The sequence below is a fragment of the Bombyx mori genome, chromosome 2 (assembly GCF_030269925.1).
Source record: "Bombyx mori chromosome 2, ASM3026992v2".
In the NCBI taxonomy this organism is placed as follows: domain Eukaryota; kingdom Metazoa; phylum Arthropoda; class Insecta; order Lepidoptera; family Bombycidae; genus Bombyx; species Bombyx mori.
Genome location: NC_085108.1, coordinates 2,795,970 through 2,815,410, shown reverse-complemented (window position 1 = coordinate 2,815,410; position 19,441 = coordinate 2,795,970). Strand labels below are relative to the sequence as shown.

Genomic DNA, 19,441 nt, shown 5'->3' with positions numbered 1-19,441 from the left:
GTTCATAGTTGATTTTAGTAATTGCTATTCTACGATAGATATCCCTACTGTAACATGAATTCTTAATTTATTGAAGCATTATAAAATTCTTTTTATTACTAGTCGTATAAATAAAATGAATTTATAAATTTTATGGTTACACATTATAAAATCTATGTTTCTTTGTATATTTTGGATTATGTTATGACATGTTAATTTGGTTGGCATTTCAGCTAACTAGAACTAGTTAAATTATATCTTTTAACGTCTGTACATAAAGAAGCCATCTTTTTTTTTAATGGCTATATTAGATGATCAACAGAAGGTAAATAAATGGTTTTCATCGCTTATGATATACAGCCAAATCTCTGTCTATCGCGATTCTAACAATCAATTAATTTTAATAATGCCAGTATTTGCCTGTGATTGCTGACACGATGCCGCCAAAGGAACTCCATTACTGACGCTTTCTACATAGCACGTAATGTCTAATAAACAGTTGACTCGAAGAGGGTCTGTCAGCTTTCTCTGTCTGAGACCTTAGAACTCATATCTCAAGGTGGGTGGCGCGTTCTTCTTCCTGCACTTGTCTTATATTATGTGGGGTCATTATGTTCTCTTTCATGCATTGATTTGGTATCAGCATTGCCACAATCCCCCTATCGTTCCCAAAGGTTCCATTACATACATAACTGCTTCACGGCAGAAATAGGCAGGGCGGTGGCACCTACCCGCGTGGACTCACAAGAGGTCTACTACCAGTAATTACGCAAATTATAATTTTGCGGGCTTTGATTTTTATTAAAAGATGTTTTAATCCTTCACCGTGGAAGTCAATCGTGAGCATTTCTTGAGTACATATTTCATTAGAAAAATTGGTACCCGCCTGCGGGATTCGAACACCGTTCTGCATCGCTCGACACGAATGCACCGGACGTCTTATCCTTTAGGCCACGACGACTATATTTACATGATGGGTTTGTGTTATACAAAGCTCCGATATACCTGACTGCCTACAGCAACCTAGTCCGCTTAGTTTCTCGCCGGAACTTCTAAGTAAATAGGGCTAGTGTTAGCAAATTCTCTCAAGTTGAGCGTGTGAGCTTAGCTACCCACCCGTCCACGCGTAGCTGAGATAGCCTCTTACGCTACCGAAGAAAAAAACGTCAACCTACCGAGCTAATTCATACGCTTGGGGGATGATCTCCCCTTAGTATATATCTTCGGAAGCGGTACTTCAACTTGTGGGAGATAAGCCTGACCACATATTTAAATATACTATTGGTCCCTCGGTAATCGAAATTCGACTATAATTAATTGAAATTATAAGTTTGAACACTATTATGCTTGTATTAACCATAATGGTTCTGTTGTAAAATTTCGCCAAGACTACACTATATACAATTATTATTGAAGTCAAACAATATTAATCTATTCTCAATTTGGCCACAGAATTTAAGCAATAACAAAAGTTTGACAATCAACATATATGTGTGTGTGTCAAATACAGGGTGGCCCATAAGTCCTTTGATATGAAAAAAAATTTATTAAAATAAAACTAATTACATTATGAATTAAATTTTTATTTACATAAAAAGCTTAAAAAACGGGAATTATTTTTTGAAAATAACATCTCCTAAATGTAATCCGTTGCGATCACGGCACTCTTGCAAACGACGTGTAAAATTGTCGATGACTGCGCGGCACGTCACTGCTGAAATGCTTGTCATTTCTCTGCGGATGTTTTCTTTTAGGGCCTCAATTGACCGCGGGTTTGTGTCGTATACTTTAGCCTTAAGGTAGCCCCACAAAAGAAAATCCATCGGGGTCAGATCTGGACTACGTGGAGGCCAGGAAATGTCTCCTCTCTTAGAGATAACTTTGCCAGGAAAAAGTTGACGGATAACGGGCATAGCAGTGTTAGAGGTGTGAGAAGTGGCCCCATCCTGTTGAAACCACGTCCTGGCATTAAAGCCTGAAAAGTTTTGCAATTCTGGTATGAAAAACTCTTCGATCATAGCCACATATCGCTCCGACGTAACAGTAACATCCTCAAAGAAGTAAGGCCCTAGGATACCATGGGCTGACATAGCGGCCCAAACAGTCACTTTCGGACTATGTAAGGGCTTCTGATGCTTAAGTTTTGGATTGATGGGGCTCCAATAGCGGCAATTTTGTTTACTAACATGCCCGTTAAGATGGAAATGAGCCTCGTCAGAGAACATTATGTTATTGAAGGAAGTAAACCAATTCAACATTTCATTCGCATAATTTTGTCTTTGAATACCGTCAGTTTCCTTTAATTCTTGAACCAACTGAATTTTGTAAGGGTGCATATGTAAATCTTTCTTCAAAATCCGTTGTAACGATGTCCTGGATACGTTTAATGCTCTGGCGCGCTTACGAGTTGACTGTGTCGGATTTTCGCGAATAGACTGTGTCACTGTGTCTATGTTTTGTTCCGTACGTGACGTCCTTGGGCGACCCAACCGCGGTTTATCTAACGTCGAACCGGTCTCCTCGAACTTAGCAACCCAGTTCTTAATCGTTTGAAGAGTTGGAGTGTCGTCAAAGTTGTGTAAACCTTTGTGTTCTCGAAATTTACGCCGCGCAACGGTTGCCGAATTGTCATTTTTATAAAACTCGCGCACACAAAACGCACGGTCCGCTCCGGTAAAACGCTCCATCGCGACTAAATTCCCAGAAACCGAAGTTACTCCCCCCGCTTCCCCTGCACCGCTCACGCGCGCCCTGTTCGTTTTATTCAAATTTTACTTTTCAAAGGACTTATGGGCCACCCTGTACATGGTAGTGTTATTGCTCTTGAGTTGTTAGGTCTCCTTCGGAGGCGCTCGGGCAGCTGTTAGCAAATCCCACCCCTCCTGGCTGAGCTCTTGCTCGCCCACCTGTCCTGGTGAAACTAGAAAGGCCTCCGGGCCACCAGTAATCTTTCAAACATAACGGCCTGGCCACGGGGATCGGCGGTGCGAACAGCGAAGCGGTGGGCGAGGCGACCATTCGCGCAGCACCGTTTGCAGGCCACGGGTACTCACGTTCGCCGCCGCGACTAGTAAGGAAGTCCGACAGCGAAATGTCTATATCGAAATTATCTCGATATTGCTTACAAATTAATAGTTTTTTGGTTCAGGACCTATTATTTGGAAAAGATTGTGAAGTACATGATTTGAATAAGAATCGGAGTATACCTATAGATGGAGAATTCCACAAGAAGTAGGTACGAGAAATACTTTGGGTGGCTAGACTTCCAAATAGCTAGTCTAGCTAGTATTTCAGCTATTTTATTTTTTTATTACTTAGATGGGTGGACGAGCTCACAGCCCACCTTGTGTTAAGTGGTTACTGGAGCCCATAGACATCCACAACGTAAATGCGCCACCCACCTTGAGATATAAGTTCTAAGGTCTCAAGTATAGTTATAATGGCTGCCTCACCCTTCAAACCGAAACGCATTACTACTTCACGGCAGAAATAGGCAGGGTGGTAGTACCCACCCGTGTAAACTCACAAGAGGTCCTACCACCAGTAATTACGCAAATTATTATTTTGAAGATTTCATTTTTATCACACGATGTTATTCCTTCACCGTGGAAATCAATCGTGAACGTTGAGTGTTGTTGAGTACGTATTTCATTACAAAAATTGGTACCCGCCTGATATTCGAACACCGGTGCATCGCTCAACACGATTGCACCGGACGTCCGTTAGGCCACGACGACTTTAAAAATATAAAATAAAAAATAAATAAAAAATATAAAAATTTCGGCGTTAATTTTTCGCGGCGAAAACAACTAAACTCATTTAATCACTGCACTATTCGCCGCGACTACCGCTCGACTCCGTGGCTCGCGCCGTCCGTATTCATGCATTTGTTTTGCTCGCCCGCCGCATCGCGCGATTCGCTCGGTACATTTCGCCGGTCGCTTCGCCGGTCGCCGGTGCGCGTGGCTTGTTAGGTACATTTCTATGCGCTTGTTTTAGTCGCTAGACGCTTCGCCGTTCGCACCGCGCGAATATTCGCATCGGCGAATGTCCCGTGGCCAGGCTGTAAAAAATCATGGTAGTGTGTGTAATGTTTTTTTTATTGATTTAACGTATTATTAATGCATAATTTGAAGAAAATATTAGCATTCTGTACTCCTTCTCTGTATTCTCTATAAGTGTGGGTTTACATACTCCTCCATCCGCGTAATTTTCGTAAAAAGGGTTACTAAGGTTTTGCTTTACGTAGCTAAGCTATTATCACAGTAAGATCACCTGGCAATAGGACGAAGCAGCGGCCAGTGTCAAGTATAGTAAGTAAGCATTCTCCTCAAAACGTGGATCGGAAAAACAAAAAATATACGTTCCATATGAGTTTGCAGTAAAACCTTATCTTCCCTGAGCACACGGCTCATTCGATGGTATGGTCACCGTCGACCATGGACGCTAGCAATGCGGAACGGCCGCCACCACTGAGGTTCTTCTCTTTAACCTAGTCCGAAGAAGACCTTATGTCATAGAACTTGTACCACAAGCACCGGTCACCGTCCTCGTCGAACCCGTCGCTTGCGACGAAAGACTCGATGAGCGACTTAACCCACAGAAGCAGCCCACTGAGTTTCTCGCCGGATCTTCTCAGTGGGTCGCGTTTCCGATCCGGTGGTAGATTCTGCGAAGCACTGCTCTTGCTAGGGCCAGTGTTAGCAACACTCCGGTTCGAGCCCCGTGAGGCTCACCTACACACGCTAGGGTGAAGCTGAAATAGCCTCTCAAGGCTGTCAGCATAGGTAGGAAAAAAGTACTTATATACAAGGACATACAGCAGTTCTTTTTTTTTATTGCCCTTGTAGGCAAACGAGATTACGGCCCACCTGATGGTGGGTGATTACCGTCGCCCATGGACTTCAGCAATGCAGGCAGGCAGAACCAAGCCGCTGCCTACCGCTTAATACTCTCCACAAGCCTCGTTTGAAGAAAGACATGTCATAGCGTTCGGCAAACACCGCATTACGAGTAGAAGTACTGTCAAGCTTGCCTAAAAATAATATCGTATTTAGTATAACTTTTAAGTTTGGAATGTAAACATAATTAAATCTATCATTAGATTACTTTACAGTTACCGTGGTCACGGAGGACGGTCACGCGGGAATGAAAAATATTCGTTACGTTAATTTATATATTATTATACTATCTGTATCCGTCCGCTTCGCTGGGCATTTAAAATTAACATCATCATTTCTCACCCCCACAAAGATTCTCATCATTGACGCCCCCGCAACTGGTGTAGCGAGTCCAACACTCATATAAACATTAGCCTATCCATTAAGTACATGTATTTTCTACATGGATACCAAGTTTCAAGTAAATCGGATGCATGGTTCAGTAGTTATAACGGAACATCCGTAAAAACCACTGTAGATTTATATATTAGTATAGATATAGAGCGGTGAAAAGTTATTTGATTTTAACGACATTTTCGCTTATGACGCGACATTTATCTTTTTAATTAAAGGTTTTATAATAATAATTTATTTATTTATTTCTTAAAGGTATATTACAAATACAAATAGAAATTAACCTTATAATATATTTTGTAAGCCTTTGAAAGAGCTGAAGTCTGTACTAGGTTCAAAGATCTGTATTACTGATCTCCAGGCACCCTCCTTCTTAAGATAGATTAGGTTAGGTTAAGTCGTGAACAGATGCTGCGGAAAAGTGTTGAGAGATCATTAGGTGTTATTATTTAAGGACATTCATTATCAGTCATATCATTTGGTATTAGCATCAACCATTCGATGTTTTTATTTGAATTTTAATTAAGTTTACCCCATTCAAATGACCGAAGAAGGCTTTTTGTTATGACTAGTGGTCCCGCAGTAGTCGAAATTCGACTATAATTAATTGAAATTATAAGTTTGAATATTATTCTGGTTCTATTATAATTGATTATTGTCAAAGACTGTTTATTATATTTCTATAGTGACAGATTTCGCCAAGAAAGATAAACAATATTACCTTATTCTCAATTTGACTACAGACTTTAAGCAATAACAAAAGTTTGACAATAAACAAAGAGTATGTGTGTGTGTGTGTGTCAAATATATGGTAGTGTGTGTAATGTTTTCTTTATTGATTTAATGTATTTCTATGCATAATTTAAAAAAAAAATACATTCTGCACTCCTTCTCTAAATTCTCTATAAGTGTGGGAAATTTCATACTATTCCGTCCGCGCAATTTTCGTAAAAAGGGGTACAAAGTTTTTGCTTCACGTATTAATATATAGATATTTTAACCAAATTTTTAACTTTAAATGGCTCTCCTGCTAAGTTCCAAAAAGGTCCCTTAAACCAAATAGCCAACCAAATAAAGACAAAATAAACAAACGCGAACAAATCGTAAACGGTAAAATTAATTTTAATCGCGTAAAAAAAACATTTTTAAAAGGGCGAGATCGTAAACGGTAATATTAATTTTAATCGCGTAAAAAAACATTTTTAAAAGGGCGAGATCGTAAACGGTAATATTAATTTTAATCGCGTAAAAAAAACATTTTTAAAAGCGCGAGATCGTAAACGGTAAAATTAATTTTAATCGCGTAAAAAAAAACATTTTTAAAAGCGCGAGATCGAAAACGGTAAAATTAATTTTAATCGCGTAAAAAAAAAACATTTTAAAACGTTCGAACGACGATGCCGTAAAATTAACGCGCACGTCCAATAAAAACGTTGTGATTCTCAATTATAAGCGTATGTTAGTGTAATATAATAAAAACATACAATAATGAAGCCATCACGGTTCGTATGGAATATAATAATGTCTAATTCATCGCTGCGTTATCTGAGCGCTTAATCCTCGCCCGAAATTGCCTGGCAATCAAGACATAGAACTAAATTATTTTTTAGTTTACCGAATGGCGTCTTATCGCTTCCAATTAAAGTTCAGTTTACGTTGTATTTAGCTAGTGGATTTGCTGATAAAGAAAAATCGACCGTAAATCGAAGGCGTACGATGTGTTTTGCGTTCGGTTGAGGGTTCAGCCGACAACTCCCACTAAGGCGTGGCTCCATCGCCAGCATGACCGACTCGAATCGTCAGTATCGAACTGCCTTCCAGACGTGTATGAGTCAATAGTACCGGACTACGATCGCTTCGTGTTGTGTCGTGCCGTGTGTGTTATAAACCAAAAAATTATAATGGAGGACGTTAACAAACTCACGAAGATACCTTCGAAGAACTTCTCAATCGAGTCCATAGTCGGTTTGAACGAACGCCGATCCCCCGAGATCGATATAGAGACGAACATCTCGCAAGACTATTCGGGAAATTCGCATTCCGAAGACGAGGACTTGAAAGTTAGGGAGGGGAAAATGAGTTATTATTTCGATCGGAGTCGTGTTAATAATTTTCCCTTCTTCATGGCTTACGATAAAAGGGGTTATCAGAATGAGCAAGCAGCGCAGGAGGATTTGAAGAGGGCCAGTCCGGGCAGCGTCAGGAGTGAGGTGGACAGCGACGGAGTTGACGAAAGACAGCACGGTAAGATTGAGAATGAAAAAAAGCATGCTATAATTGAAGACACGAGTGGACGAAGGGGACATGACACAATTTAAGTTAATTTTGAGATAACGGGCGACAAACTTTGGTTACTTTTACTTGTTCGTACATAACTCCTACATTACATACAATATCTAAAAATAGCGTTTTAAACCGGGAGTTTTAAGGTCTAATATAGGCACATAACACCTTAATTCAATGTAAAAACAATCTTAAAAATGGTACTTAACCCCCCGATTTACTCATGTCTTCAATTCTCCTACAACTAGGTATAATTTCGGTTTTGCGCGACGGATACCACTAAGGTACTCGGATTGACTTAAATTATAACACTTATCTTATAAACCAATTAGAAATACATATAGAAATCAGCTGTTCCAATACCTGGCTATCATTTTAATGAACTATGTGAGCGTTTGTACTAATCGTAAAGTTTTTCTTCGAGAACGCATTCAGAGGTGCTTTTTGACTTTTACAATCGAGTCGAATTTAGATTAGAGTAGAAGAAGAAGAGTAGAAGAGTAGAGTAGAAGAATTACAGTAGAACCGATATGAAATTGGATTCGATTCGTTCTTTCCTGTATAAAGAGTTGTATTTTCATATTATACTTAGAGCAGAGGCTCCCAAACTTTTCTTGTCTATTGCCCACTTTGAGAATAAATTATTTTTTAGCGCCCCCATTTCTTCATCCACTTATAAACCGCTATAGTGAGAACTCACTTGGTGCCTAAGAGTCCTCCTAGATGAAATTACATATCGCTTTTCAAGCCTCTACACAACGTCACCATTTCTGGCTCTCTTACGGTCCCTGTTTAGGCCTGCAGCGCCTACGAGGGGGCGTTATCGCCCACTTTGGGAAAGGCTGACTTAGAGTTTGAGCGGCGAAAACTCAAAAATAAGGCAAAATTTTGAGCTGTGCGCAAATTTATTACGGCCCTATTGAAATGGCTTCTAGAAATGCGATCAGCATTGAAGATATTAATGATAAAGAACAAGTAGGTACATTAAGCTGTTTTGTTCAGGCTTTTTTTTAATTTTTTTTATTGCTTATATGGGTGGATGAGCTCACAGCCTACCTGGTGTTAAGTGGTTACTGGAGCCCATAGACATCCACAACGTAAATGCGCCACCCACCTTGAGATACAAGTTCTAAGGTCTCAAGTATAGTTACAACGGCTGCCCCAACCTTCAAACCGAAACGCATTACTGCTTCACGGCAGAAATAGGCAGGGTGGTGGTACCCACCCGCGCGGACTCACAAGAGGTCCTACCACCAGTAAAGATTATGCTTGCGAACTCATGTCTCCAAGTTGACGGCGGCTGTTGATGTCTTGACGGGCTCCGGTAACCATTTAACGGCAGGTTGGCCGTGAGCACCTTCTCTGGTCTAAGCAATAAATAAAAAAATAGTTTAAAAAAAAAACTAACAATACACGCTTTTATAGAAAATCCAACTAAAAAAATTTAAAATAAATTTTAATAAATTTGAATTAAAAATAGTGTAAGAAAAAATGATTTTATTGTAAAAAAGCGTGGGGTGTCAGGATATTATCAAAATAACCCTTCTATTCATATCTGTTCATAAAATAGTTATAACTAATTATACCATGCATCCATTATTTATTTTTCATTTTTAGTTGAATTTCAATTTTTTCAATTTTTTTTTAAAATATTGTATTGTCATCGGTTCTTAATAAGTGAGTCGTCTATTATCAAAGCCGGCAATCTGACTTTTGAACAATATTGGTATCAGAAAAACGAATTATTGACTTTGTATTCCATTGGCAGTCACAAAATTCTTCGGAACGACATCTTAGATAAATAACAGGTTAACTATTAACCTTTATTTAATGCAGGTTTTGAACCGTATTCTTTGAAGGAGACGATTATATTCAAATCAATCTGTATTGACATATCAATAACATTTTTTTGTCCAAATGCACAGATTGCCACCTTTGATAATAGACGACTCAAGTATACCAAATTTCGAGTTAATCCGACGTTTTGAAGGGGGTCAAAATCATGTTCAAAGATTCCGTTACATACTTAGGTACGTCTGAAGCTAATAAAAGCGTATTAAAAACAATACAATACAACATAACAATAAATAATTGAACTTATACATCAATGTGATGATTTCTCAATTCGTTATACACTCCGTCGGTAGGTCTAATTTTTATGTTTGTCTAATTTTCATATTATTGGCCTCTGTTTGTGTTCGACACTAAATAATTAAGCCACAAACAAAAGGTAGCATCGAACAAAAGCTACGTTTCTTTTGAATCGCAAGGATACTCCGAAAGCTTTCCCTCGAAGCTTGTCGTAAAAATATTAAAAGTGCAATAATAGGCGTTGCCGACGCCGCATTTAGGACAACGAACCGAATCTTAAGAATAATTACGTGCAATAAAATAATCACGTTTACCATTAGGTCTTCGAATATTATTAAAAAAATTGTGGCTTGTAACGGGAGTTTGTCGGATGGTTCTAATGAAAATAGCATATCGACGCTTGAAAGGCAAACATGACTAAGCGACAATAACTGCCTTATACATAAATGATAGGCAATAACCATATTCGATGCGCAAAAAAAATATATTTCTAGGTCTATTAAAATCATTTCAATGCTACAGCTACTAGCTAGATTCGTAAAAATAAATTTTTGTTTTCAGGTAGGTATTTCAACTTTTAATTAGTTTACTGTAAAGCTCACGCATTATCGCTTAGTCACGTTTGCCTTTCAAGCGTCGATATGTAAATTATAACAAGACACGCCCAAACAGCAAACCGAATTGACAATTAGTGTCCAATTGCTGTTCGTTAGTCTCGCTAAAATTTGAGAACGGCTGGACCGATTAGGCTAATTTTGAACTTGAATTATTTTTAGAAGTCCAGAGAAGGTTTAAAAGGTAGATAAATATGAAAATGCTCGGAATTAAATAAAAATAACAATTTTGTTTTTCCTTTGATGTGTCCACCGTCGGACGGATTCCTTTTGTTTGTTTTAAGTTTATTTTATACAAAAGCTTAGGTCTTTTATTTATCGATTGAGGCGCTACGAAGTCTGCCGGGTCAATAAAAGTTTCAAAACAGTATCAATTGGTTTAGAGGTTATTAAAATTTTGTAATTATTGTAAGCGCAGCGTTGGGCGTCCCCCTGCCCGTTGGACCGATGACTTGCGGTGATATGCTGGGAGAGATTGGATGCGGAAGGTGGAGGATCGTTCATTGTGGCGGACTATGGGAGAGGCCTACATCCAGCAGTATCTATATACAGGCTGATGATGATGATGAACTATTGTACTGTCATCGTTCCTTGACGCGTGTGCGAATTGTCAAGTCGATCGGATGTCTTCAAGTCAATGAGAATGACCTTCAAAGGTTCCGTTTTAAACAAACACGCTGAAGGAATAACATCGTGTAGTAAAAATCTAACCCGCAAAATTATAATTTACGTAATTACTGGTGGTAGGACCTCTTGTACCTCGCCTATTTCTGCCGTGAAGCAGTCATGCGTTTCGGTTTGAAGGGTGGGGCAGCCGTTGTAACCATACTGAGACCTTAGACATCTCAAGGTGAGTCGCGGTATTTACATTGTAGATGTCTACGGGCTCCGCTAACCGCTTAAGACTAGGTGGGCCGTGAACTCGTCCACCCAACTAGGCAATAAAAAATAAAGATCCGCCAGCCAGTTCAGTTTCCTAGTTTAACCCACTTCAAAAACGGAGGTACCGGGCCAATAGAAGCGTGTTGTTAACGTGGTGTTTTCTCGTCTTGTGCTAAGCTGTTACCGGCGTTCTTAGACGGTGTTTAAATGCGACCACCTTGAACTTTAAAAAAATAATATCGAGGGACATTGAAAGATGTTTGGTTTAAGCAAAATATCGCTTAACACGCGCCATCTATTTTTGTAATTAAAGGCGCGTCTTATTTGGTACTAGTATCTCATTCGCGAAGCAACCGCTCTTGACTTGTTAGGTCTCCTCCGGAGGTGCTCGGGCAGCTGTTAGCAAATCCCACCCCTCCTGACTGAGCCTTTGCTCGGCCACCGGTCCTGGTGTAACTGGCCTCAGGGCCACCAGTAATCCTTCAATCATAACAAAATAAAGGTACTAGTATCAACCGCTTCATTTTTTTTTTTGATTGAGCTTCAATTAAGTTTACCTCATTCAAACAGCTGAAGATTTTGTTTTTGTGATGATCTTTTTTGCCAAATTTTAAAATTTTAAATAGCTCTCCTGTTATTGTTGCATAAATGTCGCTTAAGCCCTTCACCTCTTGATGTTGTGTGGCTCACGAAATTGAGACACAGTAAAAAAATCCACTAGTGAAATTTGCGGCTTTGAAATAAGCTCCCCTTCATGGCATTTCCCGAGCGCTATGACACGTGTCCTTCTTCAAACGAGGCTTGTGGAGAGTACTTAACGGTAGGTATTGGGTTAGCTCTGCCCCTGGCATTGCTAAAGCCCATGGGCGACGGTAATCACTCACTATCAACTTCAACTTCACTTATCGGTGAAGGAATAACATCGTGCAATAAAAATCAAACCCGCAAAATTATAATTTGCGTAAATACTGGTGGTTAGGACCTGTTGTGAGTCCGCACGGGTAGGTACCACCGCCCCGCCTATTTCTGCCGTGAAGCAGTAATGCGTTTCGGTTTGAAGGGTGGGGCAGCCGTTGTGACTATACTTAGAACTATATCTCAAGGTGTGTGGCGCATTTACGTTGTAGATGTCTATGGGCTCCAGTAACCACTTAACACCAGGTGGGCTGTGAGCTCGTCCACACACCTAAGCAATAAAAATAAAAAATAAAACTATCAGGAGCGCCGTATGCACGTCTGCCTACAAGGGCAATAAAAAATAAGTTAGATTGCGAAGTATACTTACAGATTCAGTATTATCTTCAGATTACCCGAATCGAGCACATGATTAGAACTAATTATACGGCTTAATATAGCCTTCGTTATAGTGAATTTAAATAGTTACGATCGCTCAAAGCAAAAAGTGTAAAGAATTCGAAGAATCTCATGGCCTTACCCGATCCTGTGGACCGAATGGTAAATAGTCGACGTCGCCCAAAACACGTCATTACGGATCCTCCCGATCCACTAACGGTGCTTTTAGGTACCTCAAGCACCGGTCACCGTCCTCGTCGAACCCGTCGCTTGCAACGAAGGTCTCGACGAGCGAATTAACCCACAAATACAGCCCACTGAGGATCCGGATCTTCGAAGTGGTTCGCGTTTCCGATCCGGTGGTAGATTCTGCGAAGCATTGCTCTTGCTAGGGCCAGTGTTAGCAACACTTCCGGTTTGAGTCCCGTGAGTCCACTTACATGTTAGGGGGAAGCTGAAAAAGGCCTCTCAAGGCTATCAGCATAGGTAGGAAAAACAAGAATCTCATGTAATATCAATAAAGCAACGCGCCTATAAAACTTACAAGCAATAATCATGCAAATGTGTTTATTCAACAAACAACCAAACAAAAAAAAAACAAACATACATCAAAATTTGTAATTGAATAAATGTAACATTGAATCACTGACAATAAGCTTAATAGAGCTTAAATTTGTTTACAAAACAAGAGCTTTTAGCGAGGGTGACAAAAAACGGGGGTTGAGTTTGCTTGCGGTGTCGGGTGCAAGTGCAATATTAAGAGAGGAACAATATCTGAATTCGACTTTATGTTTTGAATTATAGAGTCGATTTTTATATACATGCCGAACGAGATTTACGACGAATCGGTTCTCAGATGAACATATTTTTTGTTCCAAGACTGATTGTAAAAGATCTGATGAGTGATGGCAGATAAAATAAAAACAATCTTTTTTTTATTGCTTAGATGGGTGGACGAGCTCACGGCCCTCTTAGTGTTAAATGGTTACTGGAGCCCATAGACATCTACAACAAGCAATTCTCTCAGGTTGAGCCCGTGAGCTCGCCTACCGGTCCCCGTGAAGTTGAAATAGCGACTTAAGCTACCATCGATTAAGTATTGATAAAAAAAACCAACAGTCCAATTTTGAGATACAGGACTCATTGATTGATTGATTAATTTATTGAATATCTATACTAATATATAAATCTACAGCGGTTTTTACGGATGTTCCGTTATAACTACTGAACCATGGATCCGATTGACTTGATACTTGGTATCCGTGTAGAAAATACATGTACTTAATGGATAGGCTAATATTTATATGAGTGTTGGACTCCCTACACTAGTTGCGGGGGCGTTAATGATGAGAATCTTCGGAGGGGTGAGAAATAATAATGTTAATTTTAAATGCCCAGCGAAGCGGATGGGTACAGCTAGTCGAAGTATAATATTGTTAATAGAAGCGACGACACTGGAAACTCAGTCTTGACTATGATAAAGATGTACTAAACGATTGACTGTCAAAAGTAACTCGTGCGGGATTTTGAGGGAATTGTGGGCAATGCAAGCTTGCGGCTTAATGGGGGTCAATGGCGGATCCAGGGGGAGGGTCATGGGGGTCATGACCACCCCCTGAGCTGGGTCCAGGACTTAGGTGGACCACTAATTGAATATAATGATTTTATTTATATATTTTGTCACCATACACATTTTATGTAACTACATACCTTCAATATTTAATTAATTTAATATAATATAATAATTTTGTATAATGGCAAACGTTTGGGAACGAACGCATCTAAATTTGACTATGTGACCCCCTCCTGGCGCCAAAGCTGGATCCGCCCTTGATGGGGGTCGTCATTGATGCCCCAAATAATTACAATTCTCACCACCTTGTTTTTTTTTTCCTGCTTATTCTCTGGTAGCCTAAGAGGTTGTTCTAGCTACGCCCGGATGAGTGGTGAGTTTACGGGCTCAACCTGGGAGAATTTACTAACACTGGCCCTAGCAAGAGCAGTGCTTCGCAGAATCTACCACTGGATTGGAAACGCGACCTACTGAGAAGATCCGGCGAGAAACTCAGTGAGCTGTGTCTGCGGGTTAATTCGCTCGTCGAGCCCTTCGTCGCAAGCGACGGGTTCGGCGAGGACGGTGACCGGTGCTTGAGGTACCTAAAAGCACCGTTAATAGATCGGGAGGATCCGTAATGACGTGTTTTGGGCGACGTCGACTATTTACCATTCGGTCTACACTTTATGTAAGGCTGCAAGAAAGCGGCAAGAAATTATAAATCATACTAATCTCACGTAGCTTTGTTTTTGACTTAACACTTTTGCATTCAACGCACACAAAGACTTTGAAAAACGGTAGCATTTTAAAAGCAAGTCACAAATGACTTTTGTTTCTATGGAAACTTTTCGAGCGCGCGCTGTACTCTCTCGGCGTGACGTCTGTCAAAATTGCCGCCAAAACGGCCATAGACAATGCGTTTCCGTGGAGTTGTTTTGTCGACAAACATCATTGTCTTTGCTCAATTACGGGCCGGGCGTTGTAACCGCATTTCTACAGTTGAATTGTTTTCTATTACATTATATTGGTGTCGGTCACGGATTCACAATTGAAAAGGTTTTATTGCTTCCACATTTCTCGGTCGCTCGGTAATGTTTCCGAGAATGTTCCCTTTAGTTTTCGATTGTTTCAGTTCTAAGTTTTAATTGAGAGTGAAAATTATTTAGAGAAGTCGGTAGGCAGGTAGGGAGATAGTGCCTAGGTCTAGGTTGAATTCGCCGTGGCCTAACGGATAAGACGTCCGGTGCATTCGTGTTGAGCGATGCACCGATGTTCGAATCCCGCAGGCGGGTACCAATTTTTCTAATGAAATACGTACTCAACAAATGTTCACGATTGATTTCCACGGTGAAGGAATAACATCGTGTAATAAAAATGAAACCCGCAAAATTATAATTTGCGTAATTACTGGTGGTAGGACCTCTTGTGAGTCCTCGCGGGTGGGTACCACCACCCTGCCTATTTCTGCCGTGAAGCAGTAATGCGTTTCGGTTTGAAGGGTGGGGCAGCCGTTGTAACTATACTGAGATCTTAGAACTTATATCTCAAGGTGTGTGGCGCATTTACGTTGTGGATGTCTATGGGCTCCAGTAACCACTTATCACCAGGCGGGCTGTGAGCTCGTCCAACCATCTAAGCAATAAAAAAAAAAGGTTGAAATTTTTAGTTTAAACGGGCAAAAGAGTGCACGGTCCTCCTGTTGTATAGCGGTTGCTGTAGCAAACCCGGCATATATTGTAGATAGAATAAGGAACTGCAATTTTATTGTGGTGTATTTCAATCATACTTTGGACGTTTGAAGAGATTTATCGGTAGGCTGTATGTAATTTGAATACCTTCGCCTTTCCTAGCACGATTGTTGAAAGAAAGCTGTATTTAAAAAAAAACAAGACCGTCTATGTTGATGTGCTTAAAAATAACGGTTTCCAATTCACGAAAATACTATTTGTTATAAACTCAAAAAATAAATATATTTATAATCATTATAGAGGACCATTTGTTTCTATGACGCGTAATTAGTCGATGGCCTTACTTTAAAAATAAAAGCGTTGGTATTAAAATTTTAAGTTGTGACTACAACGAGAGCAAGATATTGGTGTTTATATTTAGTACGGCTCTATTACAGTAGAGATTTTTTTACTGGTGGTAGGACCTCTTATGAGTCCGCACGGGTAGGTACCACCGCCTTGCCTATTTCAGCCGTGAAGCAGTAATGCTTTTCGGTTTGAAGGGTGGGGCAGCCGTTGTAACATACTTGAGACCTTAGAACTTGTCTCGGGGTGGGTGGCGCATTTACGTTGTAGATGTCTATGGGCTCCAGTAACCACTTAACCAGGTGGGCTGTGAGCTCGTCCACCCATCAAAGCAATAAAAAAAAAAATAACTTGACTGTAAATTAGTACGGCAGTGGCTTATGGTTAACTTGCCAAGATGATAGTTGGTCTATCTCTCCGATCATCTTCAAGTTCTCACTTCGTTATCGGTATCTAAAATTCCTTAAGTAATCCTCCCTGGAATTCCTTTTTTAGCTTATCAGCCCTCGTTCTCAAGGCCTGATATTTTCAAGGATAGACATTAACCAAGTATTGAAAAAAGTAAATTTTAATTCAATCAAAGTAATTTCAATTCAATGTAGTATGTGTGAAGTAAAATTGACGTCCACGTCCCAGTTTCATTGGAATTACTGTAACATTCTAACAAGAACAAAATATGATCGCTTAGCGGATATAAGCAGAATGATATTACCAATCCCCATAACAAGGGTGTCATATGGATTACTTGAAATTTTCCTGTGCACCATTCTTTATGTACAATTGATTGAGGTACTTATTAAACGCTTAACATCCGATCAATTAAAAAAAATAAAAAAGTACGCGTTGTACCCCAGACTTTAACTCTTAATCGAACGCGAGCGAAAGGGACGCAATGCAATAACTTAGCCCCGCCTTCGAACGGTGGGGATAAGAGCCCCACAGCGTCATTGGTCAAGCCATTATGGATTTTTCGGAGCGAGGCGTAAACGTGCAAAGAAAACAAACTGACATTTGACAGTGACAGCTAATGGCTTTCGACGCAAAGGCTTTGCGATCGGAGGCTGTACGTAACGCGATATTGTTTGTTTTTTTTTCTTTCGCCATACGTACACACGCCTGTGAAATGGGCATCGAGACAGGTGAATTATCGATCGATTTGATGTCGAAGTCTCGCTGCGTTGAGAATACACCGCCTTCTTCGCCTAGAAGTAAAGGTCAGTGCCTTATTTACGTTTTTTTTCATCGAAACAGTTTACATAAAAAAATTAAAGTAAAATTGTTTTAAATGGTGTCTAAGAGATTGAAAGCTTACAAACGCGATGTATGTATCTTGTCGATGTATGTATATATGTATGTGTATGTATATCGATGTATGTATATATTACACACAGAGAATTGTCGTTTACGCGGCTAAATTCAGCAAAAGTTTACAACTTAACTACGTATCTGACGTAAAGAGTTAGACCAGCGGTTCTCAATTCGTCTTCTCTTTACAAGTTCTGTCGCATTGTATCTGGATTTTTGGATGGCCGTGAGTTAAATCATACGTCAACGGCTTAAAAAAAATCGAAGACAATAAACCTAAGCTTCAACCAAATTAGAAACATAATATTTGTGAACTACACCTGTGTGGTGTTGAATCGTGGACATCAATAGGCGCGGTTGGATAGAGAATTGCGGACTTCGGAGATGTGGACCCTCATGGAGGGAATGTGGAATCTTAAGATTTCTAGGTTTTTTTAATTGCCTAGATGCGTGGACGAGCTCACAGCCCACCTGGTGTTGAGTGGTCACTGGAGCCCATAGACATCTACAACGTAAATGCGCCAGCCACCTTGAGATATAAGTTCTAAGGTCTCAAGTATAGCTACAACGGCTACCCCACCCTTAAACCGAAACGCATTACAGTTTTTTTTATTGCCTTTGTAGGCAGACGAGCATACGGCCCACCTGATGGTGAGTGGTTACCTTCGCCCATGGATTTTAGCAATGCCAGGGTCAGAGCCAAGCCACTGCCTACCGCTTAATGCTCTCCACAAGCCTCTTTTGAAGAAGGACACGTCATAGCGCTCGGGCAACACCGCGGAGGGGATTCCATTACTGCTTCACGGCTGAAATTGGCAGGGTGGTGGTACCTACCCGCGCGGACTCACAAGAGGTCCTACCACTAGTAAAACTCTATCAGGGTCTCTTCGCAGTATGCAGAGTTGCAAGGTATTTCGCGCATAAAAGCTCTGACAGCTTGAATAGTGACCAGTAAAATAGAATGTTAGAGTCTAAGAGGACAAAAACCATGGACTAACTAGGAATCGGATCATTCGTTAACTCGGCAAAGAGTGCGACGTGTAGCCTAACCTAAGCATCAGCCTGTTTAGTTTCTCGCCGGATGCCGGATCTTCTCAGCGGGTCGCGATTCCGATCCGGTAGTAGATTTATTCGCGAAGCAATTGCTCTTGAATTGCTAGGTCTCCCTTGGAGGCGCTCGGGTAGCTGTTGGCAAATCCCGCCCCTTCTGACTGAGCCCTTGCTCGCCCACTTGTCCTTGTGAAACTGGAAAGGACTCAGGGCCACCAGTAAACGCTCAATGATAAAAAAGGGATCATTCGTGCCAGATATCGATATAAGTACCAAAATGCATCGAGATTTTTTTTTATATAAAAATAGCACTCGCTAAAACCGTTGTGCTATACTTAATTAGCGGACCGTTATTTGATGCCAAATAAAAATACTTGTCGGCTCTAATTTTCGCAAACAATCGTTATAAACGCGATAAGAGTTTGTAGCATGCTAATGCAATCTTCATTATAACGCTTATTAATGTAGTCACAGATATCGGCTCGTGAGCTTAGAGTGTTTTGCGGTCCATTAACGGTGCTTTTAGGCACCACAAGCACCGGTCACCATCCTCGTCGAACCCGTCGCTTGCGACGAAGGGCTCGACGAGCGAATTAACCCACAGACACAGCCCACTGAGTTTCTCGCCGGGTCTTCTCAGTGGGTCGCGTTTCCGATCCGGTGGTAGATTCTGCGAAGCACTGCTCTTGCTTGGGTCAGTGTTAGCAACTCTTTGGTTTGAGTCCCGTGAGCACACCTACACACGTTAGGGTGAAGCTGAAATAGCCTCTCAAGGCTATCAGCATAGGTAGGGAAAAAAAAGTGTTTTTATTTTATTTTTGAAGCGATTTTAACTATTTTACAACCTGCCATTAGTATATTTGTCGGCATTTCTAAGCGAGTGCTTTTGTTACGTTAATTTTTGAAGGTTATACCGTTAGTTCCGAATTGTTTTTTCGACAACAAAAGAAAGGTTCGGCTTAGAATTTTTTTTTTTGATGAAGTTGCTGTATGGTCGGCAATTTTGAAAAAAAAAGCATTTGTAGCTTAAAAACTAAAATAACACAACGCTATATTAGAAAA

General features: G+C 40.4%; 1 protein-coding gene across 1 annotated transcript in view; it reads left to right on the top strand.

The window, feature by feature from the left end:
• Positions 1 to 7,080: 7,080 nt before the first annotated feature.
• LOC101743380 (homeobox even-skipped homolog protein 1) overlaps positions 7,081 to 19,441 on the top strand; it is a 52,096-nt gene continuing 39,735 nt past the window's right edge. The window contains exon 1 of the mRNA XM_038016820.2: positions 7,081 to 7,517. Within this exon, the coding sequence (XP_037872748.1) occupies positions 7,175 to 7,517 (343 nt within the window). The 5' untranslated portion in view covers positions 7,081 to 7,174. The remainder of the gene's footprint in view (positions 7,518 to 19,441) is intronic.